Below are 21,830 nucleotides of genomic sequence, written 5' to 3'. Positions count from 1 at the left end.
CTAAATACCAGGATTACAGGCGTATACCACCACGCCTAGCCCTTATTTTTGACTCCTTTAAAATGGGGAATAGGTTTGCTCACTTACCTATTTGGAGATAGGAAACAAAATTAAATAAACAGATTGATCTTTCAAAAGAAAAGCACTAGGAAAAGATAGGGTGCTGGCAGAAGTTGATACCTGTTGATGTGATTCTACCTCAGGCTTAGTTTGTAGCCTAGGAATGCTTTGAAGTTTTTATCTTCCTGCCTCAGCCTCCAGAGTAGTTTTAATGACAGGACTATGCAGCAAGGCCTGGTTCTACCTTTGGCAACTTTATGCAGTAATGGGCAAAGTCCAGATGAAACCTTCAGACCTGCCTGTACTTGCAGGCAGTTTAATTCCCTGACCAGTTTTCCTGATTTAAGAAGTGCCATTAAATGCCAGCTTTGTGCCTTGGCAAATCACCCGACCTAGCCTACCTATGAACAAAGTGCAGCCATCGTTCAGTTACAAGAACTGGCAGGTGGTGTAGCTCAGCTCGTAGAGTGCTTGCCTGACATTCAGGATGCCTTGGTACCTAGCTTCACACAAAATTTGATGTCTTGTTGGTTTCCTGTAATGGAGGCAAGAGGATCAGGAGTTCAGGGTCATTTTAGCTACATTGAAGTTTTGGGGCCAAGTTGAACTACATAAGATTGTCTTCAAAATACTTGGCAAAATTAAATCATCCTGCAGGTATCCATAGTGACTAATGATAATGCTGTCTGAATGATGACACAAATCCAGGCTTCAGGTGCAAAGGTCTCACACACACACACACACACACACACACACACACACACACACACTAAATGTTTAGGAAATTTGAAAAGAAAAAACTGTTCAGCTGAAAATGCATACGCCTTTGTACATGAGGGCAGTGCCCTGGGAAACCACAAGAGGGTGATGGATCCTCTTGGAGCTGGAGTTACAGGTGATCCTGAGCCACCTGATAGGAGTGCTGGGCACTGAGCTCTTATCTGTCCTGCTCTTAACTATCAGTCCAGTAAGCAAGACCCAACGCTTACTTTTTGGTTCATTCGTTTAAGTGCCAGCGAGAACAAAACAGAGAACAAAACTGTCAAAATTACTGATATTGTATAGCTTAAAAAATGTTTTATACAAATGGATATTAGAGCCCATACTCTTTTACACCAAATTTTCCCCCTAGCAAAGACCTTTAGGTACTTCTCTGTTGGCTCTTATAAATGCACTGACTTAATGCTGGGTGGCATGATCTTGTATGGGTGTGCTATAAGTGGCGTTAAATCATAGTTTACTTAGCACGGCATATCTTCACCACTGGCTTAGATATCCCAGTCATTGTATTTTTTTTTAAAGATTTATTTATTTTATTTTATGTAATTTGCCTGCATGCATATGTATATTCTCGGGAACTAGAATTACAGATCGTTGTGAGCTGCCATGTGTGTGCTGGGTATTGAACCCAGGCCCTCTACAGGAGCAGCCAGTGCTCCCAACTGCTGAGCTATCTCTCCAGCTCCATTCATTGAATTTTTTTAATATTGTGTTTTTTGAGAGCCAGAGGCTCAGAGCTACTGTGATTTGCTGTTCTTTGTAGCTTTTTTTTTTTTTAATTTTGGAAAAGAGTATTGTAGTAAAAAAAAAAGTATTGGGCTATATAATGTTTATTATTAGCTAAGATTATCACCGTGGTGTTATTTAACCTGCTATCATAAATAAGACACAAACATTTGTTAGATTTCATAATTGCCTTATTTACGTTGGGCCGGGCAGATATTTCACCTACAGTGGCTCAATAACCTCATCTATCTCCCAGCCCCCATCCAATGCTATCCACCTTAATCCTCCTCATTTGGGCTACCTTCCATCCATAATCCCATGGTACTTGCTTGTATTCTTCATCTGGAGTCCTTTCTCTCAGCCCATGTGTTTTTTTTTTTTTTTTTTTTTTTTTTTTTCTGTATACTTACCTATCATCTCATCCTTTCTCCTCTCTTTCCATTTATCTGTTTCCCATGATTCTCCTATCCTGGAAGCCTGGGAACCTTAGTCACACCTCATCCATTCTGCTCTGCCCAGGCTGAGCATTAAATAGGCCATTTAATCAACCAATCAGGTATGTCTTAGGTAGGTTCACAAAACAAGGATAGGTGTAACCAGATCTTGAAGGCCAGCATTACAACAACCCCCAACAGAGTATGTTATTGGCTTGTAAAAGTCAAACAGGAGGTGTTGCATAGATGGCACAGCAGTTGAGAGCATTGACTGTTCTTCAAGAGGTCTCACGTTCAGTCCTCAGCTCCTCTGTTGGGCAGCACAGCCATTTGTAACTTTAGCTCCAAGGGATCCAAAATCTCTGCCTCTGCAGGAAGCTGCACTCTTGTGCATATTACCACATGCAGATACACACACACGTGCGCGCACACACACACACACAAACATGTTTTTAAAGCCAGATAGGGATGGATATAGGTTCAGTGATGAGCACTTGAATCTTGATAGCATGCACAAGGTTCTGAGTTCAGGCTCCAGTAGGAGGCAGCTCTCTCTCTCTCTCTCTCTCTCTCTCTCTCTCTGTGTGTGTGTGTATGTGTGTGTGTGTGTGAAATGCAACCTCTCTATTTCTCTTGTGTTTCATCAAATTAGTCTTTGTTAATAGTTTGTTCCTCTTTCCAGACACTTTTTAATACATCTGCAAATATATAGAACACATATATTCTTATTCTCTAGGAGCTAGCACATACAGTATGCTATTACTTTTGCAGTTCAGACCACTGAAAATTACACAGAGGTAAGAGCTGGGCTCCATGAGATCTGGGTTATATCAACTCTAGTAGGAGTGTTAGGATCAAGCAGGCCCTTAATTGTTATCTGTATACTGTCCCATAGTCACTAAAACCACATCAAAGGTTGCTTTGCAAACTTATGCTAGAACTACTACTTGAGAGTTCTTTGGTTGCAAGCAGTAGAAACCAGTTCAGGTTCTATTGGCTATTTCCTGCTCCCCTCCCAAAAGACTTTACTAGAAAGATTCCAAATAATATTTATTTGCAAATATAATAAGCAAATAAATATTTAAACACTAAGTCTCAAGAAAGACAGCATGAACAAAATGGTATTGGGTAAGGAGTGTTCTCAGTGTCAGTGTTTGTCCATTTTAAGTTTTATATTACTGTTTAAAAGTCAAAACTTGAAATGGACTGGGATGTAGCCCAGTGGTAGAGCAATTGCCCAGTATGCGTAAGGCTCTGGGTTCCATCTCTATTACCACTAACATAAAACAGTCAACCAAACAACAAAAATAAAGCCCAAACAATTCCTGGAAGAATGTGGCTGCTCTAGAGTTCATGTGCCTCATGGGTAAAAATCCTGAATTTGTGTGCCCTCTCAGAATCTTCCATAGTTGGGGAGGTGTAGAATCAGAAAGGATGGGAGTTGAGGTGTTAGCCTTGCAATGTCAACTTTTAACCCTAGCTTCTTGCCCCCCGCTAAAGGAGGAGATGACCGCCGAGTTCTGCTATGGCACATGGAACAAGCTATCCATTCCAGGGTTAAACCCATACAGCTGAAAGGCGAGCACCATTCCAACATTTTCTGCTTGGCTTTCAACAGTGGAAACACCAAAGTCTTCTCTGGAGGTAAGAAGAGACATCCTACCTTGTGAAGTTAGTAAAGAGAGTGCCAAGAGAATGTATTTTTCTTCCACATCTTACTGAGCTTCCTATAATTTTTCTTCTGTGTATTACAGCATTTTAGTCATGTGGATTAGGATTCTATCATATTTTTTTCTCCCTGCCGTCATCCCTCCTTTTCTTCCTTGGTCTTTCTTTGGCTGAAAATTTTTCATGTTCTAATTTGTTGCAGAGAGAGGAGGCAAAAACCTTACTATATATTGTACACTGACTTTGCTTTCTATTCTGTTTTATCTCTTCTGAGATTTTATTTTTTGTTCTACTGTATTTTTAATTGTAATTGTGCCTGTTGGTGTATATACTCCTTCTATCTTTATGTAACTTCCAGAAATTGAACTTGAGTCACCAGGCTTGTGTAACAAACTCTTACCTCCTGACCCATCTTTCCAGTATAAATTTTTTATCTGGAAAGAAAGAGTCGACCATGTTGTTTTTTAGAAACACAACACATAGCTGAGGCAGAGGATGACCTTGTATGCTGACCTTCTGTCTCTCCCTCCCCAGTGCTGGGATCATAGGTACTTCCTGCCTTCCTTGCTTTCCATCTCTGTGCTGCTGTGCTGCTGTTTGTTTGGTTGATGACAAAGGATCTCAAGTAGCCCAGAGTGGCCTTAAACTCCTACTTTGAAGCACTGATATTGTAGGCCCATTGCTAACATTAGGCTTGATTTTAAAAACAAACAAGCAAACAACAATAACAACAACAAAACCTTTTTTTAAGTTGCGTTTACTTATTTATTCAGGGAGTGTGGCATGGCAAGCATGTGGACGTCAGAGGACACTTTGCTAATGTTGGTTCTCTCCTTCCACCATATGGGTCCTAGGAATCACCTGTGTATGTGTGTGTGTGTGTGTGTGTCTGTGTCTGTGTGTCTACATGAGTATATGTGCATGCATGCGTGTGCATGTTTACATATACTTGTCCATGTGTAGAGGCCAAAGGAGACCATTGGATCCTTCAGTGCTGAAGCTCTGAGCCTTTGAGGGATGCCTTGCTGTTATACCTGTGTTAGGTTTTCAGCTCCAGTTCTCATGTTCGTATAGCAAGCACTGTTAGCCACTGAGCTATCATTTTAGCCCCTACTGCTTCATTTTTAAAGATTTTTAAAGTCCCTGGCTTGAAAAGCAGCATGTTAGGCTACAGTTGGACTGGCTGATATGTAAGCCAACTTCTTGGTGATGGCTACTTCATTAGCCACTGTGTTTCTGACTACAGAATTTCTAGTACTGATGCTTGTTAAACTGCAGATTTTCCAATTGGCTTTCTGCTGTGTTTCAGAAGCATTTTAAGTGAACCCAACTGGGTTAAGGTTATACTTCAGTGTAGCACACTTGCCTAGGACATTCAAGTCACTGAGTCACTCTTAACATGACAAAAATAGGGGTGGGAGGGGACAACAGCTTTAAACATCAAGGTAAAAGAAACTGCTGAGCATACATTTTTCACTTGTCAAAATGTTATTTTACAAGGTTCATCTTCTTTTGTTTGATTTTGTTTTATTTTGTTTTGCAGTAAAGTCCTTATGTAGCCCAAGCTGGCTTTAAGCATATGACATTCCCTGCCTTAGCCTCCTGAGTATTGGGAATCCAGGCATGTGTTACCATGCCTGGTTACATGGTTCATCTTAATAATGGCCTTGAATTCACTGTGTAGACAAGGCTGGCTTTGAACTCCTGTTGTTCATATCCTGCCTTCTGAATTCCAGGATTGCAGATGTGAGCCACTGTGCTTAACTTATTTTTCTAATGATGCAGAAGTCATCCTCGAACCTGCCTTTTTTTATAGTCAGATCTCTCATTTTTTCTCAAGTCATTGCTTACACAAATTTTTTTTCTTCTTTTTTTTTTTTCAAGTTCTCTGTGTAGCCTTGGCTGTCCTGGAACTTTCTCTGTAGCTAGTCTAGCCTTTAACTTATAAAGATCCACTTGCCTCTGCCTCCCAAGTGCTGGGATGCTTACACAAATTATCATTCATTTATGTATTTTAGAATGACTTCTGAAACAATACCGAAGCTTTTTAAAATTTTAATTGTGTGTACATGATATGTATGGGCACATTGTGTATTCAGAGGTAAAAGAACAACTTTCTGGTGTTGATTGTGTTCTCAGAATTTTTTTTTTTTTTTTGAGACAGGGTTTTTCTATGTAGCTGGCTGTCCTGGAACTCTCTTTGTACACTGGAACTCAAAGAGGTCCACCTGCCTCTGCCTCCCAAGTGCTGGGATTAAAGGTGTGTGCCACCACCACCCATTTTGTTCTTTTGCTTTTACGTGAATTCAAGGATCATCAGAGGTCACCAGGCTTGTGTGGCAGATCTCTTGCCTTTGAGCCATCTCTCTCTGGCCATAAATTATCATTAAAAAAGAAAATTGACTCTTTTCCTTTGACCCTCTAGTACTCCCAGAATAAGGCCTAATGCAGTTGACCCGTCTAGCCGTTGTCCCCTTGCCAACTAAACTACTTCGGGTCTTAGGTTACATTGGGTTGCTTTTATTTGCCCCTTGTGCCTTCCCCCCTTCTAAATTTTTTCCTGATACAGGATCTCACTTGGGTCCCAAGTTGGCCTGGCCTAATGCTCATTATGTAGCTCAGGCTGGCAATCTTCCTGCCTCTGCTTCCTGAGTACAGAGTTTATAGCTCCGAGCCACACATCTAGCTTATCCTTGTCCCACTGGCAGGAGTTTAGAGTTGCTTGAGTATCTTTGATGTCTGATTCTTTCTCTCTGAACATAAAGGGGATACTGTCCTTAAAGCTAAAAGTCCCATTTCCTCACAGTTTACTCTCCTCTTCCTACTAGTTTGTGTAGTTGGACTCTTAATTCTTAAAGGACTGGATAGAATCTTTTCTCATGTCCCCAGTGCCTCATTGTATTAGGTACCTGGGAGATATTAGCTTGAGTTCAGATACATCATTAGTATGCACTCACTGGAGAATTTATAGCTAGGACTTTGAAAATTTAGAGTGGGATATGTCTTACACATGTAAGCTCTGATTGTCTTTTGCTTTATAAGCCATTTGAAGGCATATCATGAATATAGTGTTTTTAGATTCTTAGAATAAGGATATATGAGAAAGTTGTAGAAGAAAGCTTTACCATCATTTAGGATCACACTCATCAGATTTTAATGCTATGAAGGATGAGGTAGAAAAGCAAACATTTATTGGAGGCCTATCAAGTACTCTCTCTATTCTAAATGCTTTTCTAGGCTTGTATTCTTGTAATAATAGCCCAGTAAAGTAGATATTTATTATCCCTATGTTCACCTAGACAGCTGAAGCCTAGAAATGTTAAGAGCTTTTATTCCAAGTCTTACAGTTGATGGTTGCTTTGCTGGGTGTGGGGTGGGTTAGTCTGGATGAGTGAGCTGTTTGATCATTTACTTTTTCTGAAGGGCAACAGTTTATTTTGGTCTCACCCCCTGAATAATACGTCCTAAGAACTGTTACCAGGTTATACTTTATTGCTATTTAAAAAACAAAAGACAGCTCAATTTTATTTATTTTTTTTTTTAGAAAAAAACGTGTCTTTTTGAGACAGGTCCTCATGCATCCTAGGCTGGCCCTGAGCTTCCTGATCCTTCTGCCTCTACCTCCCCCACATGTAGGGATTACAAGCAGGTACCACTGTGCCTGCGTTCTTAAATTGTCTTCACAGTTTTTTCTGACACTCCTATTTTGTATTTTGTATTATGCTGTATTGTGTGTGTGTGTGTGTGTGTGTGTGTGTGTGTGTGTGTATGACAGCACATGTGTAGGACAACTTTTAGTAATTAGTTTTTCTCTTTTACCATGGGTTCTGGGGATCAAATTGAGGAAATCAGGCTTTCAAGACTGCTACCTACTGAGCCAACTTGCCAATTTATGATTGTTTTTTTCCCTTGAAACTTTAAAATTCCATATTGTCATGTGGAAGGCACCACCTTGCAGGAACTATGAAATGTCTGTCTTTTTCCTTTGCAGGAAATGATGAGCAAGTTATCCTCCATGATGTTGAAAGGTAAATAAACTATTAATGTGTAAAGATGACTGACCATTTTTTAGATGAACAAAGGCAAATATCTCCTTAGACATGTATTTTAACTTTGGAAGAAAATAATATGGAACAATGTTAGTTATCTAGAAAAAAAAGATTCCTATAATAGTTTCAGTATTATTTGGAAAAAGAAAAAGATTTGCAAAGTTGGCATACAGTTAGAGATAAGAGGGAAGGATTCTCCTCTTTATGTTTATTATTTGTACATAATATAAATGATATAGTAATATAACATAATTATTGAGTTTTTACTATCATGTACCAGGCACTGTTCAAAGGATTTTCTTGTATTGATTCATTTAGCCTTCACAAGAAGAAACATTTAACCATGACAAGAAGGAACAGAGGCCCAGAGCTGTTAGGTGACTTAAGGTCAGGTGATGCCAGGACTTGTGCACCAGCTTCTGTCTAGCTCAGAGCCAGAGCGGTGCTGTTAACTGCCATGCTAGTCTCCTGGGAGGCCTTCTCTACGTCTGCTGTCAGTAGGTCTAGCTGCTTTAAAACCTCCCCTTTGTTTTTGGAAATCTAGTACCACCCTCAAATCTCCATACAAGTGATAAGTGGAAACACAAAACTCAGTCACTTTTAAATATTCTTAGAATGAAAATTAGGAAATTTATGAAAGTAAACCTTTAAACACACACATACATATTTTATGCATACATATTATATACTTTGAACACTACCTCTGAGCTAATTCCATATCTTGTTGGTTTATTTGGGTTGAATGTCTCCTGGGAATGAAAGAAACTGAACCCAGGAGCTGGGCCTCTGCACCCTGTATGTGCCTATGTGCTTTTCTCCTCTCTGTTTCTCAGCAGTGAGACCCTGGATGTGTTTGCTCATGAAGATGCAGTATATGGCTTGTCAGTGAGCCCAGTGAATGACAACATTTTTGCCAGTTCTTCAGACGATGGCCGGGTTCTCATTTGGGACATCCGGGAGTCTCCCCATGGAGGTAGGTCATTGTGTATCAAGTTCATGGTATATTTGCTTTATAATCTCTGAATAACATCCAGAGAAAAGAAATGTGGGCCTCTCACATGCAGCACAGACAGGTGACACTGGAGGGCCATCCTGCCCTGAGAAGTCAGAAGTGGAACACATTTGCCAAATATTCTACAGCTACCATGACTGCAAATCCTGCACCTTGGCACTTAGTAGCCCTAGGAGCAGAAGATTTGATGCTTCCTTGTAGGTGGTGGCCACCAAAGGCTCCTCTTATGTGGTGCCAATCCAATCCACATATTTTGGGTTGTTTACAGAGAACAGGAGCAAGGTACTGTGAACTCCTTGCAGATACAATTTTAAGCTTGTTCTTTTGTTTAAAAAAACACACACCCTCACCTCCATGTGGGATTTTAAAGTGTTGGCAAGTGCTGAAGAGCAGTCACTGAACACTGAACACTGCACCTCCGTAGGTGCTTTTTCAGTTTCTGAGTGGAAGACTTGTTTTATCAACTCTCAAGTTCCTCAGGAAATGCATCTTCTTAGCTTCTGTCTTGAAGAGTGATTTCTCTCTTACTGTCACCAAACGCTGTTTCTTCTAGTTCTACCGTCATGCCCACCTCTGTAATGATCAAACTAGTAACTTGTAAACCCACAGTTACTATCTTGCCTTCTTTGTTTGGCAGGACCTCAGTCTGTGTTCCTCATATATCAGACATTTACACTGATGGGCTGTCTCAAGGTTCAGGATATAAAGAAGCCTGTCCTTGGGGTTGGCAGAGCAGCTCACAAAGGACTGCGTCTGTGGCTGCATCGTGCTTGCATGTAGACCATTTTCTGTTCTGCATTGCCTGATGGCTGAGGTGGCTAAGTGCTTCCTGTGCGCAGGGTTGCGCACAACCGTATTTACAAATCATAGATGAAGAGGTGCTTTTTTTTGTTTGTTTTTGTCTTGATTGATTGTAACAGATCCCAGAGAAGAATATTCTTTCAAGGTAGCAAAGTGATTCTTTCCTCACAGGGAGCAAAGGGGTTCAGGAGTTCCAGGTCAAGTTGATTAGGGACTGTCTGGATTCAAGGGCAGCTCAAGTGTTAAATTTGTAACTCAGGTTGGTCTTGAACACTCAGTCCTCTCTCAATTACAGAAAATGGGGTACCAGGCTCTTTCTTTTTTTCTTTTCTTTTCTTTCTTTTTTTTTTTTTTTGATACTGGAGGTCAAAGTCAAACACAGTTCTGCCCTAACCATTCAGGTATTATCATGAACCAGAAGGGAAACTGTATTATTGCTTGCCTTGCCTTGCCTTAATTTTAATTTTTCTTTTTTTCTTTTTTTGAGACAGGGTTTCTCTGTGTAGCTTTGGCTGTTCTGGACTCGCTTTGTAGACCAGGCAGGCCTCAAACTTACAGAGATCTGCCTGCCTCTGCCTTCCTGAGTACTAGGTTTATAGGTATATACAACTGTGCCTGGCTTATCTTAATTTTTTACTGTTTCACTTTGTTTTCATTAAATTAATTTGTGTATAATACTTGCAATTTTATGAATATTAAAGGAATAATAACTTTACCATGAGTTGGTTGTGAAATTTTTCTCAGTGGAATTCGTTTTTACTTCTGTAAACAGCTGACTTTCCCCTTTGAAGCTAAATGGGGATTGCTCTTGTGGGGCTTAGGGAGACATGAAGATAGGTGCCTCATGGGTTATGCTCTCCACAGCAGTGATAGAGTGGTGTCTCAGGTGACATGATTGTAATTTCTATTTTCACAGAGCCCTTCTGCCTGGCAAACTACCCATCAGCCTTTCACAGTGTCATGTTTAACCCTGTGGAGCCCCGGTTATTGGCCACAGCCAATTCAAAGGAAGGAGTGGGACTGTGGGACATTAGAAAGCCTCAAAGGTAAGTCCCCTGACTCAGAAGCACTTCAGACATGCATTTTTCATTTCTCAGGGAATAGAATCTGCAAATGTTTCAAGAACCTGTATAGCAACTGAGCTCAGTTGGGCATCTCTTAAAATGGTCTGCTTATTTAAAGCCAGGAGAGCCTACTCCTAAGTATCAGATGGATGAGAGACCCACTCTGCTTCTTGTGAAGTCAGACGTTTTAGTCTGGGACTCTAGACAGGGTCATTCCTGGGCAAGTATAAAGAGTTAAAAACCTCCCTTGTCCCCTCCCTACTTGTCCAGGAGCTTGGGTGGGAGGTAGGGGTGGAGTGTTCCAAGCTAGGGTTTCTTCAGGCCACAGGATGTCCCTCCTACCTAACTCCCAAAATTAAATGTGCTATCTATTAATGTATATATAGTTTTTGACAAAATCCACAAAAGGATTAGTGCGTACAAGTTAACAGCTAGTATTATGTGATACTAGGGAGCTAATTTGTTTAAGTACACTGGCACAGTTCTGAAGCACTAATTAAGGGACTTCAGGAGTCATTAAAGTTATTAAAAGAGGTTCTTTTTTGTCCCCAAAATCCTGTGATGGGGGCAGGGCCTCTTTTGGCACTTAGTCATAAAGCTTGCCTTGTTTATAAAAGGCAGTTAACTTCTTTGGAAATCTTGTGTGGAGATAAAACTCTGTGAAACAGTATTGCAGGGTGGCGTGCAAAGTAAGCAGGGTTCTCATTTATTTAACGGGCCTTTGATGAAACAGCGGTTAAACACAGAGGATTACCTTCCTTGATTTTCAGTACTGGCTGCTTCTCTTCACAGGGCAGTTGGAGTTCAGGGAGTTGGAAGTACTGCAGCAGAGGAGTTGAGCAGGGCTCCCTGAGGCTCCACAGGGTTGAGGAGATTGCTTCTGCACTCTATTGCACATTCCCTCACCCCTGCTGATTTTCTAGTGCATATAGTGGCAGGCCCCCTCATGTCCTTTGCACTGTGCGCCTAAGGAGGGCACTGTCTGCAAAGAAGACAGTCTCTTAGGTTCAGCTTAGTGCTCTCTGCTGGTTCAGAACTATGATTCTTTCTAAAAGACAGACTTGAGGTCAACTATTTGGACCAGCCGTCTCCCAGCTTGCTTGTCTGCTCTACTTAGAATTGCAATGGATAGCTGGCAACTGGAGTGGAGCACTGAGGTGGTCTCCAGCTGAAAGCTTGAGTGGTTTATGATGTCACAGCAGTATCTGAGAGGAGTATGCTAGTGTCTTCATTCTCATCCTCCCCCTGATTCCCCAGCCAGTTCCCTGCTGTGTACTGGTTGAGCCATTTCCCTTTCCTCTTGGCTCCTCACTGAATGTGGTTTCTTTTAGAATTCCTAAGACATTGTCATGTTTGCTAGGTAGTAGGAAGAAGGTAAAAGGATATTTGGGAGCAATTCTAGGTCGGGCTCTTGTGTAAGGGTGATGTGCAGAGGAAGAGGCGGGGGTGGGAGAACAGGGCCTGTAGGAGGGCCCCAGGCCCCTGACTGATGATTACCATTTTACTTATACAATGACATATGTTGAATTTAGAGCTTCTATGTAGGAAAGTGTAGAGAAAAGAGGAAAAATCCATTTGAATGTACATTAGTTTTTGTTTCTTCTTAGTCTGTAGTCACTCTCTAAAGTCACATTAAATACAGTGAATGCAGTGAACAGTTTATGTGTCTTTTTAGAATATAATTTAATACTAATACAAGCAAGTATGGATGGATGAAGGAGACACGTAATAATACACATGTTCAACTTCCCCCCATTTATTTGTTGTATGTATGTGTGTGGGTGCATGCACACTCATTCATGTTCCACAGTACAAGTGTGGAGGTTGGAGGACAATGTGTGGGAGAGAGAGCTTCCTCTACCATATGGGCCTCAGGGGTTAAACTGGAGATCATCAGGCTTGTCTGTCAGCAAGTGCCTTAAACCTCTTTCATCTCCTGGCCCCCACCTTTTTCTTCTTTTTATTTGTTTGTTTGTTCTTAAGGGAGAGTCTCAGTTTGTAGCTGTGGATATCCTGGAACTATGTAGATCAGGCTGACCTTAAACTCACAGAAAGTTTAAGGAAGCACCCACACTCAGCTAGCTCAATTTCTTTTTTCAGTTCATTGTCTATATTAGAGATTTTTCACGTGAGTACTTACAGATCTGGCACATTCTTCAAGAGCTATATATTCCATTAGTAGTATGTACCTCAAAGCTAAAACTTGGTTCTTATAAACAATGCTGTGTTGAACTTGGTTTGACCTGTTTTGACCTACTTTTGCAAAATGCCTGTGAGGAGTTGGTACATAAAGGGTGTGTTTCACTTTAAAATTATTTTTGTGTATTTTTATGTATATGTGTATGAAGGTGAGAGGATGGGTACCATGGTAAGCATGTGGGGTTAGAGAACAGTGTGCAGAAGTTGGTTTTCTCCTTCTTGCGGGTTTAGAGGATTAAACTCGGGTCAGGTTGCAGGCTTGGTGGCAAACGCCTGTATCACCTGAGTCCCTGGAGGTAGGATATGGTATTTAAGTTTCCCTCTCTCTTTTCTTTCCTTCCTTTTTATTTTTAATTTTTTTTTTTTTGAGACTGCATTTCCTGTAGCCCTTGCAACCCAGACTGAGCTTGAGCTCCGATCCTCTACCTCTTTTGAAGCCTAGGATCATCAACATGAACTGTCACTCTCAGTTCCTTCTCTTCCTCCCTCCTTTCTTCCTTTCCTTCCCCTTTGTTTTCTTCTATCAGGAATGTACTGTGTAACCTAGGCTGGCCCTGAAATTTAAAAAATATACTACTGTTATTATTTTTACTATTTTTCATACTGCCACTACTCTTGCCTTTATTGTGGGGAGTATACTTACACCGTGGCATGTGTATGGAGGTCCAAGGACAACTTTGGAGAGTCAGTTTTATCTTTTTGCTGAGGGTTCTGGGGATTGATCTTGGGTCTTCAAGCTTGGATTGCAAGAGTTTTTATCCACTAACCATCTTGCCTCCCTAGATATTGAACTTTGATCTTACTGTCTCTACCTCCCAAGTGATTACAAATGTGTGTCATCATGCCTTAGGAAGGTGTTTTTTTAATTTTTTTATAAGAAAGTCAAATTGAACCCTCACCACAAAAGGCAACAGTGATTTAAAATTCTCCCAGCTATATTCAGACCTGTATCAACAAACTGATACTAGTCTTCTAGGGTAGATAATACGTATTGTTTTAATTTTTTCTAAAGTTATGGCTGGAATTTTGTGTTCTCTTTGGGAACCTATAGGTTTTTAAGCACATTAAAAAGAAAAGCATCTAATAAGGTCGGTGGCAGTCTAGACTGAGTCTGTTTTTGGAACCATGAGAATGAGATCTCTGCCTTGTTATTTCAGCTCTTAGAGGGCTCTGTTGGTGCTGGGATGAAAGGGACATGGAGTACTCTCAGAGCCTTCTTAACTTCACATGTGCTGGAGTTAAGGGGCTCACTTACAGCTCTTCTCTGTCTGAATCCCCTCAATACAAGTTGGTGTAGAGAAGGGAGAGAGGGCTGTCAGTCTTTTAAGGCTTGAACAGGATAGATCCATTTCAGAGATACTCACAGAAAGAGATATTAGGAGTCTTATAAATCCCTTATAATTGCAAATAAAATTATAACTAATCTGAGAGATCACATGCAATATTTTTTTTTTCCTCAAGGACAAAAAGATTTCACTTGGTGCTGTAGTGCATGCCTATAGTCATGCCTACAGGAGACAAGGAAGACGGATCTCTTGAGTTCAAGGCCAGCCTTGTCTGTAGAGTAAGTTCCAGGAGAGCCAGGGCTACACAGAGAAACCTTGTCTCCAAAAACCAAACAAACTAGAGCTAAATGATATTATTGCACTGGGAATGGTAGTACACACCTTTGATCTCAGCACTTGGGAGGCAGACGCAGGTGGATCTCTATGAGTTGGAGGCCAGCCTGGTCTACATAAGGAGCTCCAGAACAGCTAAGGCTACATAGTGAGACCCTGGCTTTAGTTTTTTGTTGTTGTTGTTTTAAATAAAGGAAAAAAAAGAAAAGCTTTTTATCAGGTTTCGTGGAGACCTCAACCCAGAAAGATAAGTTGCTTGAGATCCTGAGGATTCTAGGTGTAGTCTGCTGTGATTCTGTACTAAGTTTATAAGTTATCTCCAATTTATAATAGTGTGGGTGTGGGTGAATTCAAGGCCTACTCTGAAGAGCTATTGGACTCATAGAAATATAATTTTCTTAAGAGCCATGAAGAGGCCCTTCCACTGAGTACCTCTCTTTCTAGCCCAATTTATGGGTATAGAGTTGGTCAGCATTTTCTTTTGCCTTCTCCTACACCAGACTGCTCCACTTTAGCTTGAAGCTAAGAAGGCGTATGAACACCGTCATTCTGTTCCACTGCTGCCATGAAATAAACCTATGAGAGCCTGGTTAGCAGAATAAAAGCTTAGGGGTACAAAGGACTTGGATTAGCATCTGGTCTGAGTTCCTGAGGGAACTATGCAGGAAGAAGCTGAAGAGCTTGAGTTTTTCCTTTCCAGCGCAGGTGTGAAGCGTAAAGACACCAGCAGAGTAGATCAAGGCAGCAGACGTTAGACCCTGAGCTGAGCTGAGCTATGTCACGTTTCATTACCAGGGATAATGACAATTATGCCTCATCACAGGCCTGTGCCACCACATGTGACTAGGTTCTAAGTTCTGTCTTTTAAAAAATACTTTTCTTTTGAAAATTATTTTATGTGTGTGAATGTTTTACCTGCATATATGTATGTGCACCACTTTGAAAAGTTAAAAGATTTTTATATATCATTGGACCTTTTTTTCATAGTAACAGGCAAAACTTACAGGTTCTCCTTTACTTCTTGATATATTCAGGGTCCCACCATTTCTTGAAAGCTTAATATTAGTTTTGAGTCCTCAGATGACTTGCCTGGCCCTATAGACTTACAGTAAATTTAGCTTTAGGAGTTTGGGTGTTGATGCCTGGGCCATAGGGAGGGAAACGTGCATATAATTGATTAAAAGAGAGAGCTTCACATCTACAAGTATATTTCACACACAGAGACAATATGTCATTGATTCCATTTGGATAATTTCTGATGTGTTTTCACAACTATCCTCCTTTGTCAATGCCAACATCCCACTCTGTCATGCTTGGACTGTTGCAATAGCCTTGGAATAATTTTTAGAACTGAAGTCCTGTAGTTCTAGACAATTGAGAGAAAGCAAAGCTTCCCACTGTCGCTGGCTATCTTAGTCCTTCATTTCCTGTTTTGGCTGTCTCTTCCGCCATCTCCTTTCCTTTCAATCTTATTACTTTCTGTCAGGAACTGTTCTATGTCAGTAGCAGTCTCTTAGCTTTGACAATTTCTCTTAATAATAATAAAACTAGGCAAGTTAGGAATTCCTATATAGATTTACCTTATTAGATAATATTTTAGGTATTGTATAAATGACATGTAAGAAAATGGGCAGTGAGCAAGTACAAATTCCTACTTGTGTGGCTATTTTTTGTCTACTTGACACAAGCATAGACTTATCTGGGAAGAAGGAATCTCAGCTAAGACATTGCCTCCATCAGATTGGCATGTCTGTGGGACATTTTCTTGACTGATGATAGATGCGGGAAGACCTAGCCACTGGGGTGGTGCCATCCTGTGTAGGTGTTCTTGGCAGGAGGTATAAGAAAGGTATCCTGGGAGCAATCCAGTAAGCAGCCGCCCTCTGTGGTTCTGCTTCAGCTCCTGCTTCTAGACTCCTCCCTAGATTCCGATGCTGGTGGGCTGCAACCTGTAAGCCAGATAAACCCGCCCCTCCCCAGGTTGCTTTGTTTTTATCACAGCAACAGAGAAGCAAACCAGGGCACAACTCTCAGAGGAAATTGCTCAGAGGACCTGGTCTGGTTCTTAGGACCGCTAGGTTAAAGTGTCTGCTCTTTGAGACCTGTGCCAATCCTACTTCAATAGAGACCAAAATAAATGTTAACTCCTTAATTTTGGACAAGCCAAGCAATTTCTGCCACATTGCATTTGAAGGCTCCCACAATATTATAAAATATTAGAACCTTGTGTCTGATATTTGCTTCAACTTGAAAGAATGAGGCTTTCTTGACCTTGACCATATTTTTCAGATTACAAGGCTATCAAAGTGGACAAAGAATTTGAGACAGGGTCTTACTGTATTGCTCTGGCTGGCCTGGAAAACAATATTGACCAGAGATCTGCCTGCCTCTGCTTCCACTTCCCAAATGCTGGAATTAAAGGCATGCCACTATGCCCAACGAAGTAGACAGATTTCTTTTCTTTTTTACTGTTTTTATTATTATTTATGGTTACATGTATCTGTCTACATATGAGGACAGAGGGATGTCAGAGTTCCTGAAGCCGGAGTTACAGGCAGTTTTGAGCTGCCAGATGTGGGTGCTGGAACTCAAACTCAGGTCTCCTGCAAGAACAGTATGTGCTCTTAACCATTAAACCATCTCTCTAAGCCCAAGACAGATTTCTTAAATAAGGGGACCTCTGGTCCCCTCAGGCACTTGAACTCACACATTACTTTTTTTTTTTCAAAAGTCCTGTAAAAGCACTATAAAAGAAAAGCATTACTGAGGCCTGGTGGTAGTGGTAACACACCTTTAATCCCAGCACTTGGGAGGTGTATCTCTGAGTTCAAGACCAGCCAGGTCTACTGAGTAGATTCCACGACAGTCAGGGCTACACAGAGAAATCCTGTCTCAAAAACCAAAAAATAAAAAAATCATTACTAAATTGGATTTCATTAAAAATAAGGACTTCTGTTCATCAAAGATAGCATTATATCTGTGAAAAGATAAGCCGAGGACAGGTATTATATTTGTAATATATATATTGAATAAGAATTCATATCAAGAGTATATAAAGAAGTATGAATCTATAAAAAAGATAGAATTCTATTTGTAAATAATTTTATTTTTTTAATTTTTGAATGTATGTGGGTATTTTGCTTACATGAATGTCTGTAAGCTATTTGTGTGTCTGATGCCCAAAGAGGTCAGAAGAAGGTATAGGACTCCCAGGCACCGGCATTATAGACATTTATAAGCCAAATGTAAGTGCTGGGAATTGAACCCAGGTCCTCTGGAAGGGCAACCAATGCTTAACCACTGAGCCAGCCCTCCAGCCTTTAAGTTCCAGTCTTTAAAAACAGCAGAAAAGCTATATCAAATAAGATAGCCAAACAGACAATAAGCTTTTGAAAGTTCAAAGTTTCTGGCTCACAGCTTCAGTCCCAGGACTTGAGAGGTAGAAGCAAAATAGACCAGGAGTTAAAGGTCATCTTCACTTGAGTGGCAAGTTCAAGGCCAGCCTGAGTTAATGAGACTGTTTGAAAAGGAAGGAAGAAAAGTTAAAGATTAAAGCTTTTCGACTTGGTTATTCAGGATGTAACTGAAAATTCTCGGAATGGTTACAGTGGAAAAGACTGGTAGTGTTGACAAAGCTGTAACACTAATGAAACTCATATTTTAGGCAAATCTAAATAGGTACAGCTGTCAGGGCAAACTGTCAGTGTGTACTGAAGCTGAACATGTGATCCAGCAACCTCACTCTTAAATCTACCTAAGAGATATGGTTATGTCTTTTCACTACAATACATAGATAAATATAGGAGTACCCCAGAAGCTGAAACAAGCCCAAGTGTCCACTAAAGGAAAGTGGATAAACAAAGTGTACAGTAGCCATATAATAACACTGGACAAACATGAAAAGAACAGACTGTTGCTGTACACACTGGTGTAGATGAGCCTCATGGTTACAATTTTGAGTGAAGGAAGACAGCTCATCTACAAAGGCTGCCGTCTGTGATTCCATTTGTGTGGTGTTTAAGGACAGGCAGATTGTAGGTGTTTTAGAATAATGGTTACCCTAGGGTAGGGTATTGACTGAACTTGCCGTCATATCTTGATTTGGGAGAGGTCCATTGGAATATACTTATGAAATTACATATTTAACTATATACATGTAGAATTAGTGCATAGCACTATATCATGTTAATTGTTTTGTGTAGCACTGAGGCTCAAACCCCAGGACTTCACACTACACAAATACTCTACAGGTGAGATACATGCCTAGCTTATGTTGTATCTTAAAATAAGTTTGACAAAAAGGAATCCAAACTGGAAGCTGCAAAACCAACCATGTAGACAAGGAGAAAATGCCTTTTGTCTGCAGAATGCAGCAGTCCTACATGAACATGGAGGTCTCTGTCTGACTTAGGATAGCTGGCTAAGTCTGATCGTTCACCTCCACACAACTTTTAGACTGATACTCTAAATATTGTTCTTTTTATTATTTTGTTCAGTACCTCTGCTATACTGTACTATATTACAAAATGAACAAAAAGGAAACCCTATGAAGTTACTACTCTAGGGGAAAAATAATCCAAGGCTTCTGTTGCTTTCAATGAGTATTTACCTTATTCCCATGATTCCAGTGCTTGTAACAGCGCTCATTAACTCTATAGAGAGCTGACTTGAAGGGACAAAGAGAGAACAGATTTTAGATGGTACAGTAGAAAATGACAGCAGAAAACCAGGCCTCATTGGAGTTTAGTTGTCAGATCAATTAGCTTTAGTCAGAGGCCAGCTAGTTAGCTCCTCTGTCCGTTTCCTTCTCTCTCCCGTTTCCTCTCCCCTTCCCTCTCTTCTTTATTCCCTCTTTCTTCCCTTCTATTTTCTTTGTATTTTGAGAACAGGTATCACTGTGGAGCCCAAGATAGCCTTAATTTCTGGCAGCCCTCCTCCTGCATCAGCCTTCCAAGTGCTCGGGTTACAAGTGTGAGCCACCATACCTGGCTTAGCTATCCTCTTCTCCCACTCATCTTTACCATTCAGCCATTACATAAGTATTCCACCCACTAGAACACTTGTTAAAAGCCTGCTTTCTCTCCAGCACTATGTTCCATTCTCCTTTGCTTTTATTAATGCTGTCCTCACTTTAACAGTTTTTCTGGGTAAAATCCTTGAGTCTTGCATAAGTTTCCTGTCTTTACCCATCCTTTGATTATGCCTCTTGAGTTCCAGAAGCTTCTTTCCATTTCATAGCCATTACCTTCTTCCTGTAGGTGCTGTCCACACTGGCTCTTCACTTGGCCTGTTGTTTTTAGAGCAGATCCTTAAACCTCACTTTTTTGCTGTTGTCTTTTACCTTGCTTGGGTATCTTTGTTTGTGTTCATATCCCCAGAGCCTATATTGTATAGGATGCTATAAAAATGTAAATAGTTTTTGAATGAATAATCTATTTCACTAGATAAAAAATGAAGCTGCTTAAGCAGTCTGCCCTTCTCTGTGCAGTCTTTCTCCTCCGTAGATATTCCTCTCCAACATACAAGCAAACATAGGATAATATGTCCTTTTTTTCTTTTTGATTTATTAAAAATTTTGTTTTATAGTTTTATGGGTATTGTGTTTGCATGTGCAGCATATGTGTGCCTCGTGCCTGTAAAGGCCAGAAGAGGTCATTGGGACCTTTGGAACTGGAGGTACAGGTGGTTGTGAGCCATCATGTGAATGCTGGAAATCAAACTCAAGTCCTCTGTAGAAGCAGCCAGTGCTCTCAACTGCTGACCCATCCCTCCATCCCCTTCTTTCTGATTTTTGTTACAGGGTCTTGTTTTGTAGCCCAGAATGTCTTGGAACTCATGGTCCTCAAGCCTCAGCCTCCCAAGTGCTAGAATTACAATTTTCTGTCACACACTGTTCTCCTTTCTTGATTATTCTCTATCCAGTTCATTCCTAGTTACCAAGATCAAGTTATAACCCCTCAGAGAAAACTCCCTCACTAGACCTTCCTGTCAGGACCTTCAAAAGCTTGTTCTTTGTGTTCTTAGCACCTAGTGTGGTGTTGCCACAAGGTATGTATGTAGTGGGTCCAATTTCCCCTTACTCTGAGGGGATTTCTTTCTCTAGTCAAAGTCTCTGGAGAGAACTTGAGGCCTGCAGCATTCATGTTGGGTGAGTCACTCGCCACTTTTGCTCTTATTGGTTACTAAGTGACTGTGTGTTATTGTCAGTGAAACCAGTTTATATCTTTGCTGTCCTTTCCAGGGTGCAAGGACTATTTCCCAGAAAGAGATGTTAACCTGCTCTATAGTTCTTGATTTTTCTCCAAAATTTTAAGGACAGGACCTTTAAAATATTTTATTCAGCTTTAACCTGTAGTGCATAGCATAGAACTTGGGACATTATGGAAACTTAGTAAATGTTGAATAAATACATAGTGCTATACTCAGACCTAAATACTTTGTTTTCAGTGTTCTTTTTAGGACAAGGGTGGGATTAAGACTATGTAGTCTAATATTCAGCCTCTCCAGCCTCGAACTGTGTACTTCCAAAGTGTAATAACAAGGACCGAAATCCTGTGTCTAAGGAGTAACTCCTTAGGAGAAGGTCCACACATTCTTGTTGGGTTTTGAATGTAAGGGAGGAGGCCAGGTATCCTAGTAAAGTTGATTTCTAGCTTTAAGGCACAAGATGGCGCTGTGAAATCAGTTTTGCTCATGGGTGGACTCCAGACTCACATGCCCTCCCCACCTCATGATCATCAGACATCAGGATCACCTGGTTGCTGCTTAAATCGCTCTACTGAAATTTGTGTCCAGAGATTGAATTATTGGTCTAGAGCAGTGACCATTTAATACAGTTCCTTATGTTGTCGTGATACTCAACCATAAGATTATTTTCGTTACTACTTCATAACTGTAATTTTACTACTGTTATGAATTGAAATGTAAATAGTTTGGAGATAGAGATTTGCCAAAGGGGTTGTGACCTGAAGGTTGAGAGCCACTGGTCTAAAGTGAGACCTATGAACTGCTGGTTTTAAGTAAATACTCTATAAGCAATTTTAGCAACTTGGCTTTTCTCTAGCAGTGAATGACCTCTGTGGTTAGCTAGAGAGGTCCATGTTGAATATGCTGCCAAGTTTACGAATACCTATGGTCTTTGGGCTTTAGGTCAGAAGACATTATGGAGTCGGTTTCTCTTCCTATGAGTATATGGGTTCCAGGGATCCAGCTCAGTTCCTCAGCAGCACTTTACTCCCTTAACCTCTCTCTTTTTTTAAAGATTTATTTCATGTATGTGAATATTCTGGCTGCAGGCACCACTTGCATGCCTGGTGCTGGTGGAAGCCAGAAGAGGACATTGGAACTAGAGTTATTTATTTGTGATTGTTATTGGTGTTTGTGAGCCACCTTGTGGGTATTGGGGACTGAACCCAAGT

The 21,830-nt window shown here is 40.7% G+C and overlaps 1 protein-coding gene and 1 non-coding gene across 5 annotated transcripts in view; both read left to right on the top strand.

Annotated features, from left to right (window-relative positions):
• Dcaf5 (DDB1 and CUL4 associated factor 5) overlaps window positions 1-21,830 on the top strand; it is an 88,905-nt gene that overhangs the window by 18,759 nt on the left and 48,316 nt on the right. For 3 of the 4 annotated variants that reach the window (XM_021633512.2, XM_021633514.2, XM_060387774.1), the window contains exons 2-5: window positions 3,501-3,644; window positions 7,660-7,696; window positions 8,551-8,690; window positions 10,447-10,576. In XM_021633512.2, coding sequence (XP_021489187.1) covers window positions 3,501-3,644; window positions 7,660-7,696; window positions 8,551-8,690; window positions 10,447-10,576 — 451 coding nt within the window. The remainder of the gene's footprint in view (window positions 1-3,500; window positions 3,645-7,659; window positions 7,697-8,550; window positions 8,691-10,446; window positions 10,577-21,830) is intronic. The other variant, XM_021633513.2, reaches the window with a different exon arrangement.
• LOC132655681 (small Cajal body-specific RNA 3) lies at window positions 18,723-18,861 on the top strand. The gene has a single exon (XR_009593464.1). It is a non-coding gene; the product is annotated as a small Cajal body-specific RNA 3 (non-coding RNA).

Source organism: Meriones unguiculatus, chromosome 7 (assembly GCF_030254825.1).
Source record: "Meriones unguiculatus strain TT.TT164.6M chromosome 7, Bangor_MerUng_6.1, whole genome shotgun sequence".
Taxonomy (NCBI): domain Eukaryota; kingdom Metazoa; phylum Chordata; class Mammalia; order Rodentia; family Muridae; genus Meriones; species Meriones unguiculatus.
This window is presented reverse-complemented; position numbering and strand designations above follow the sequence as displayed.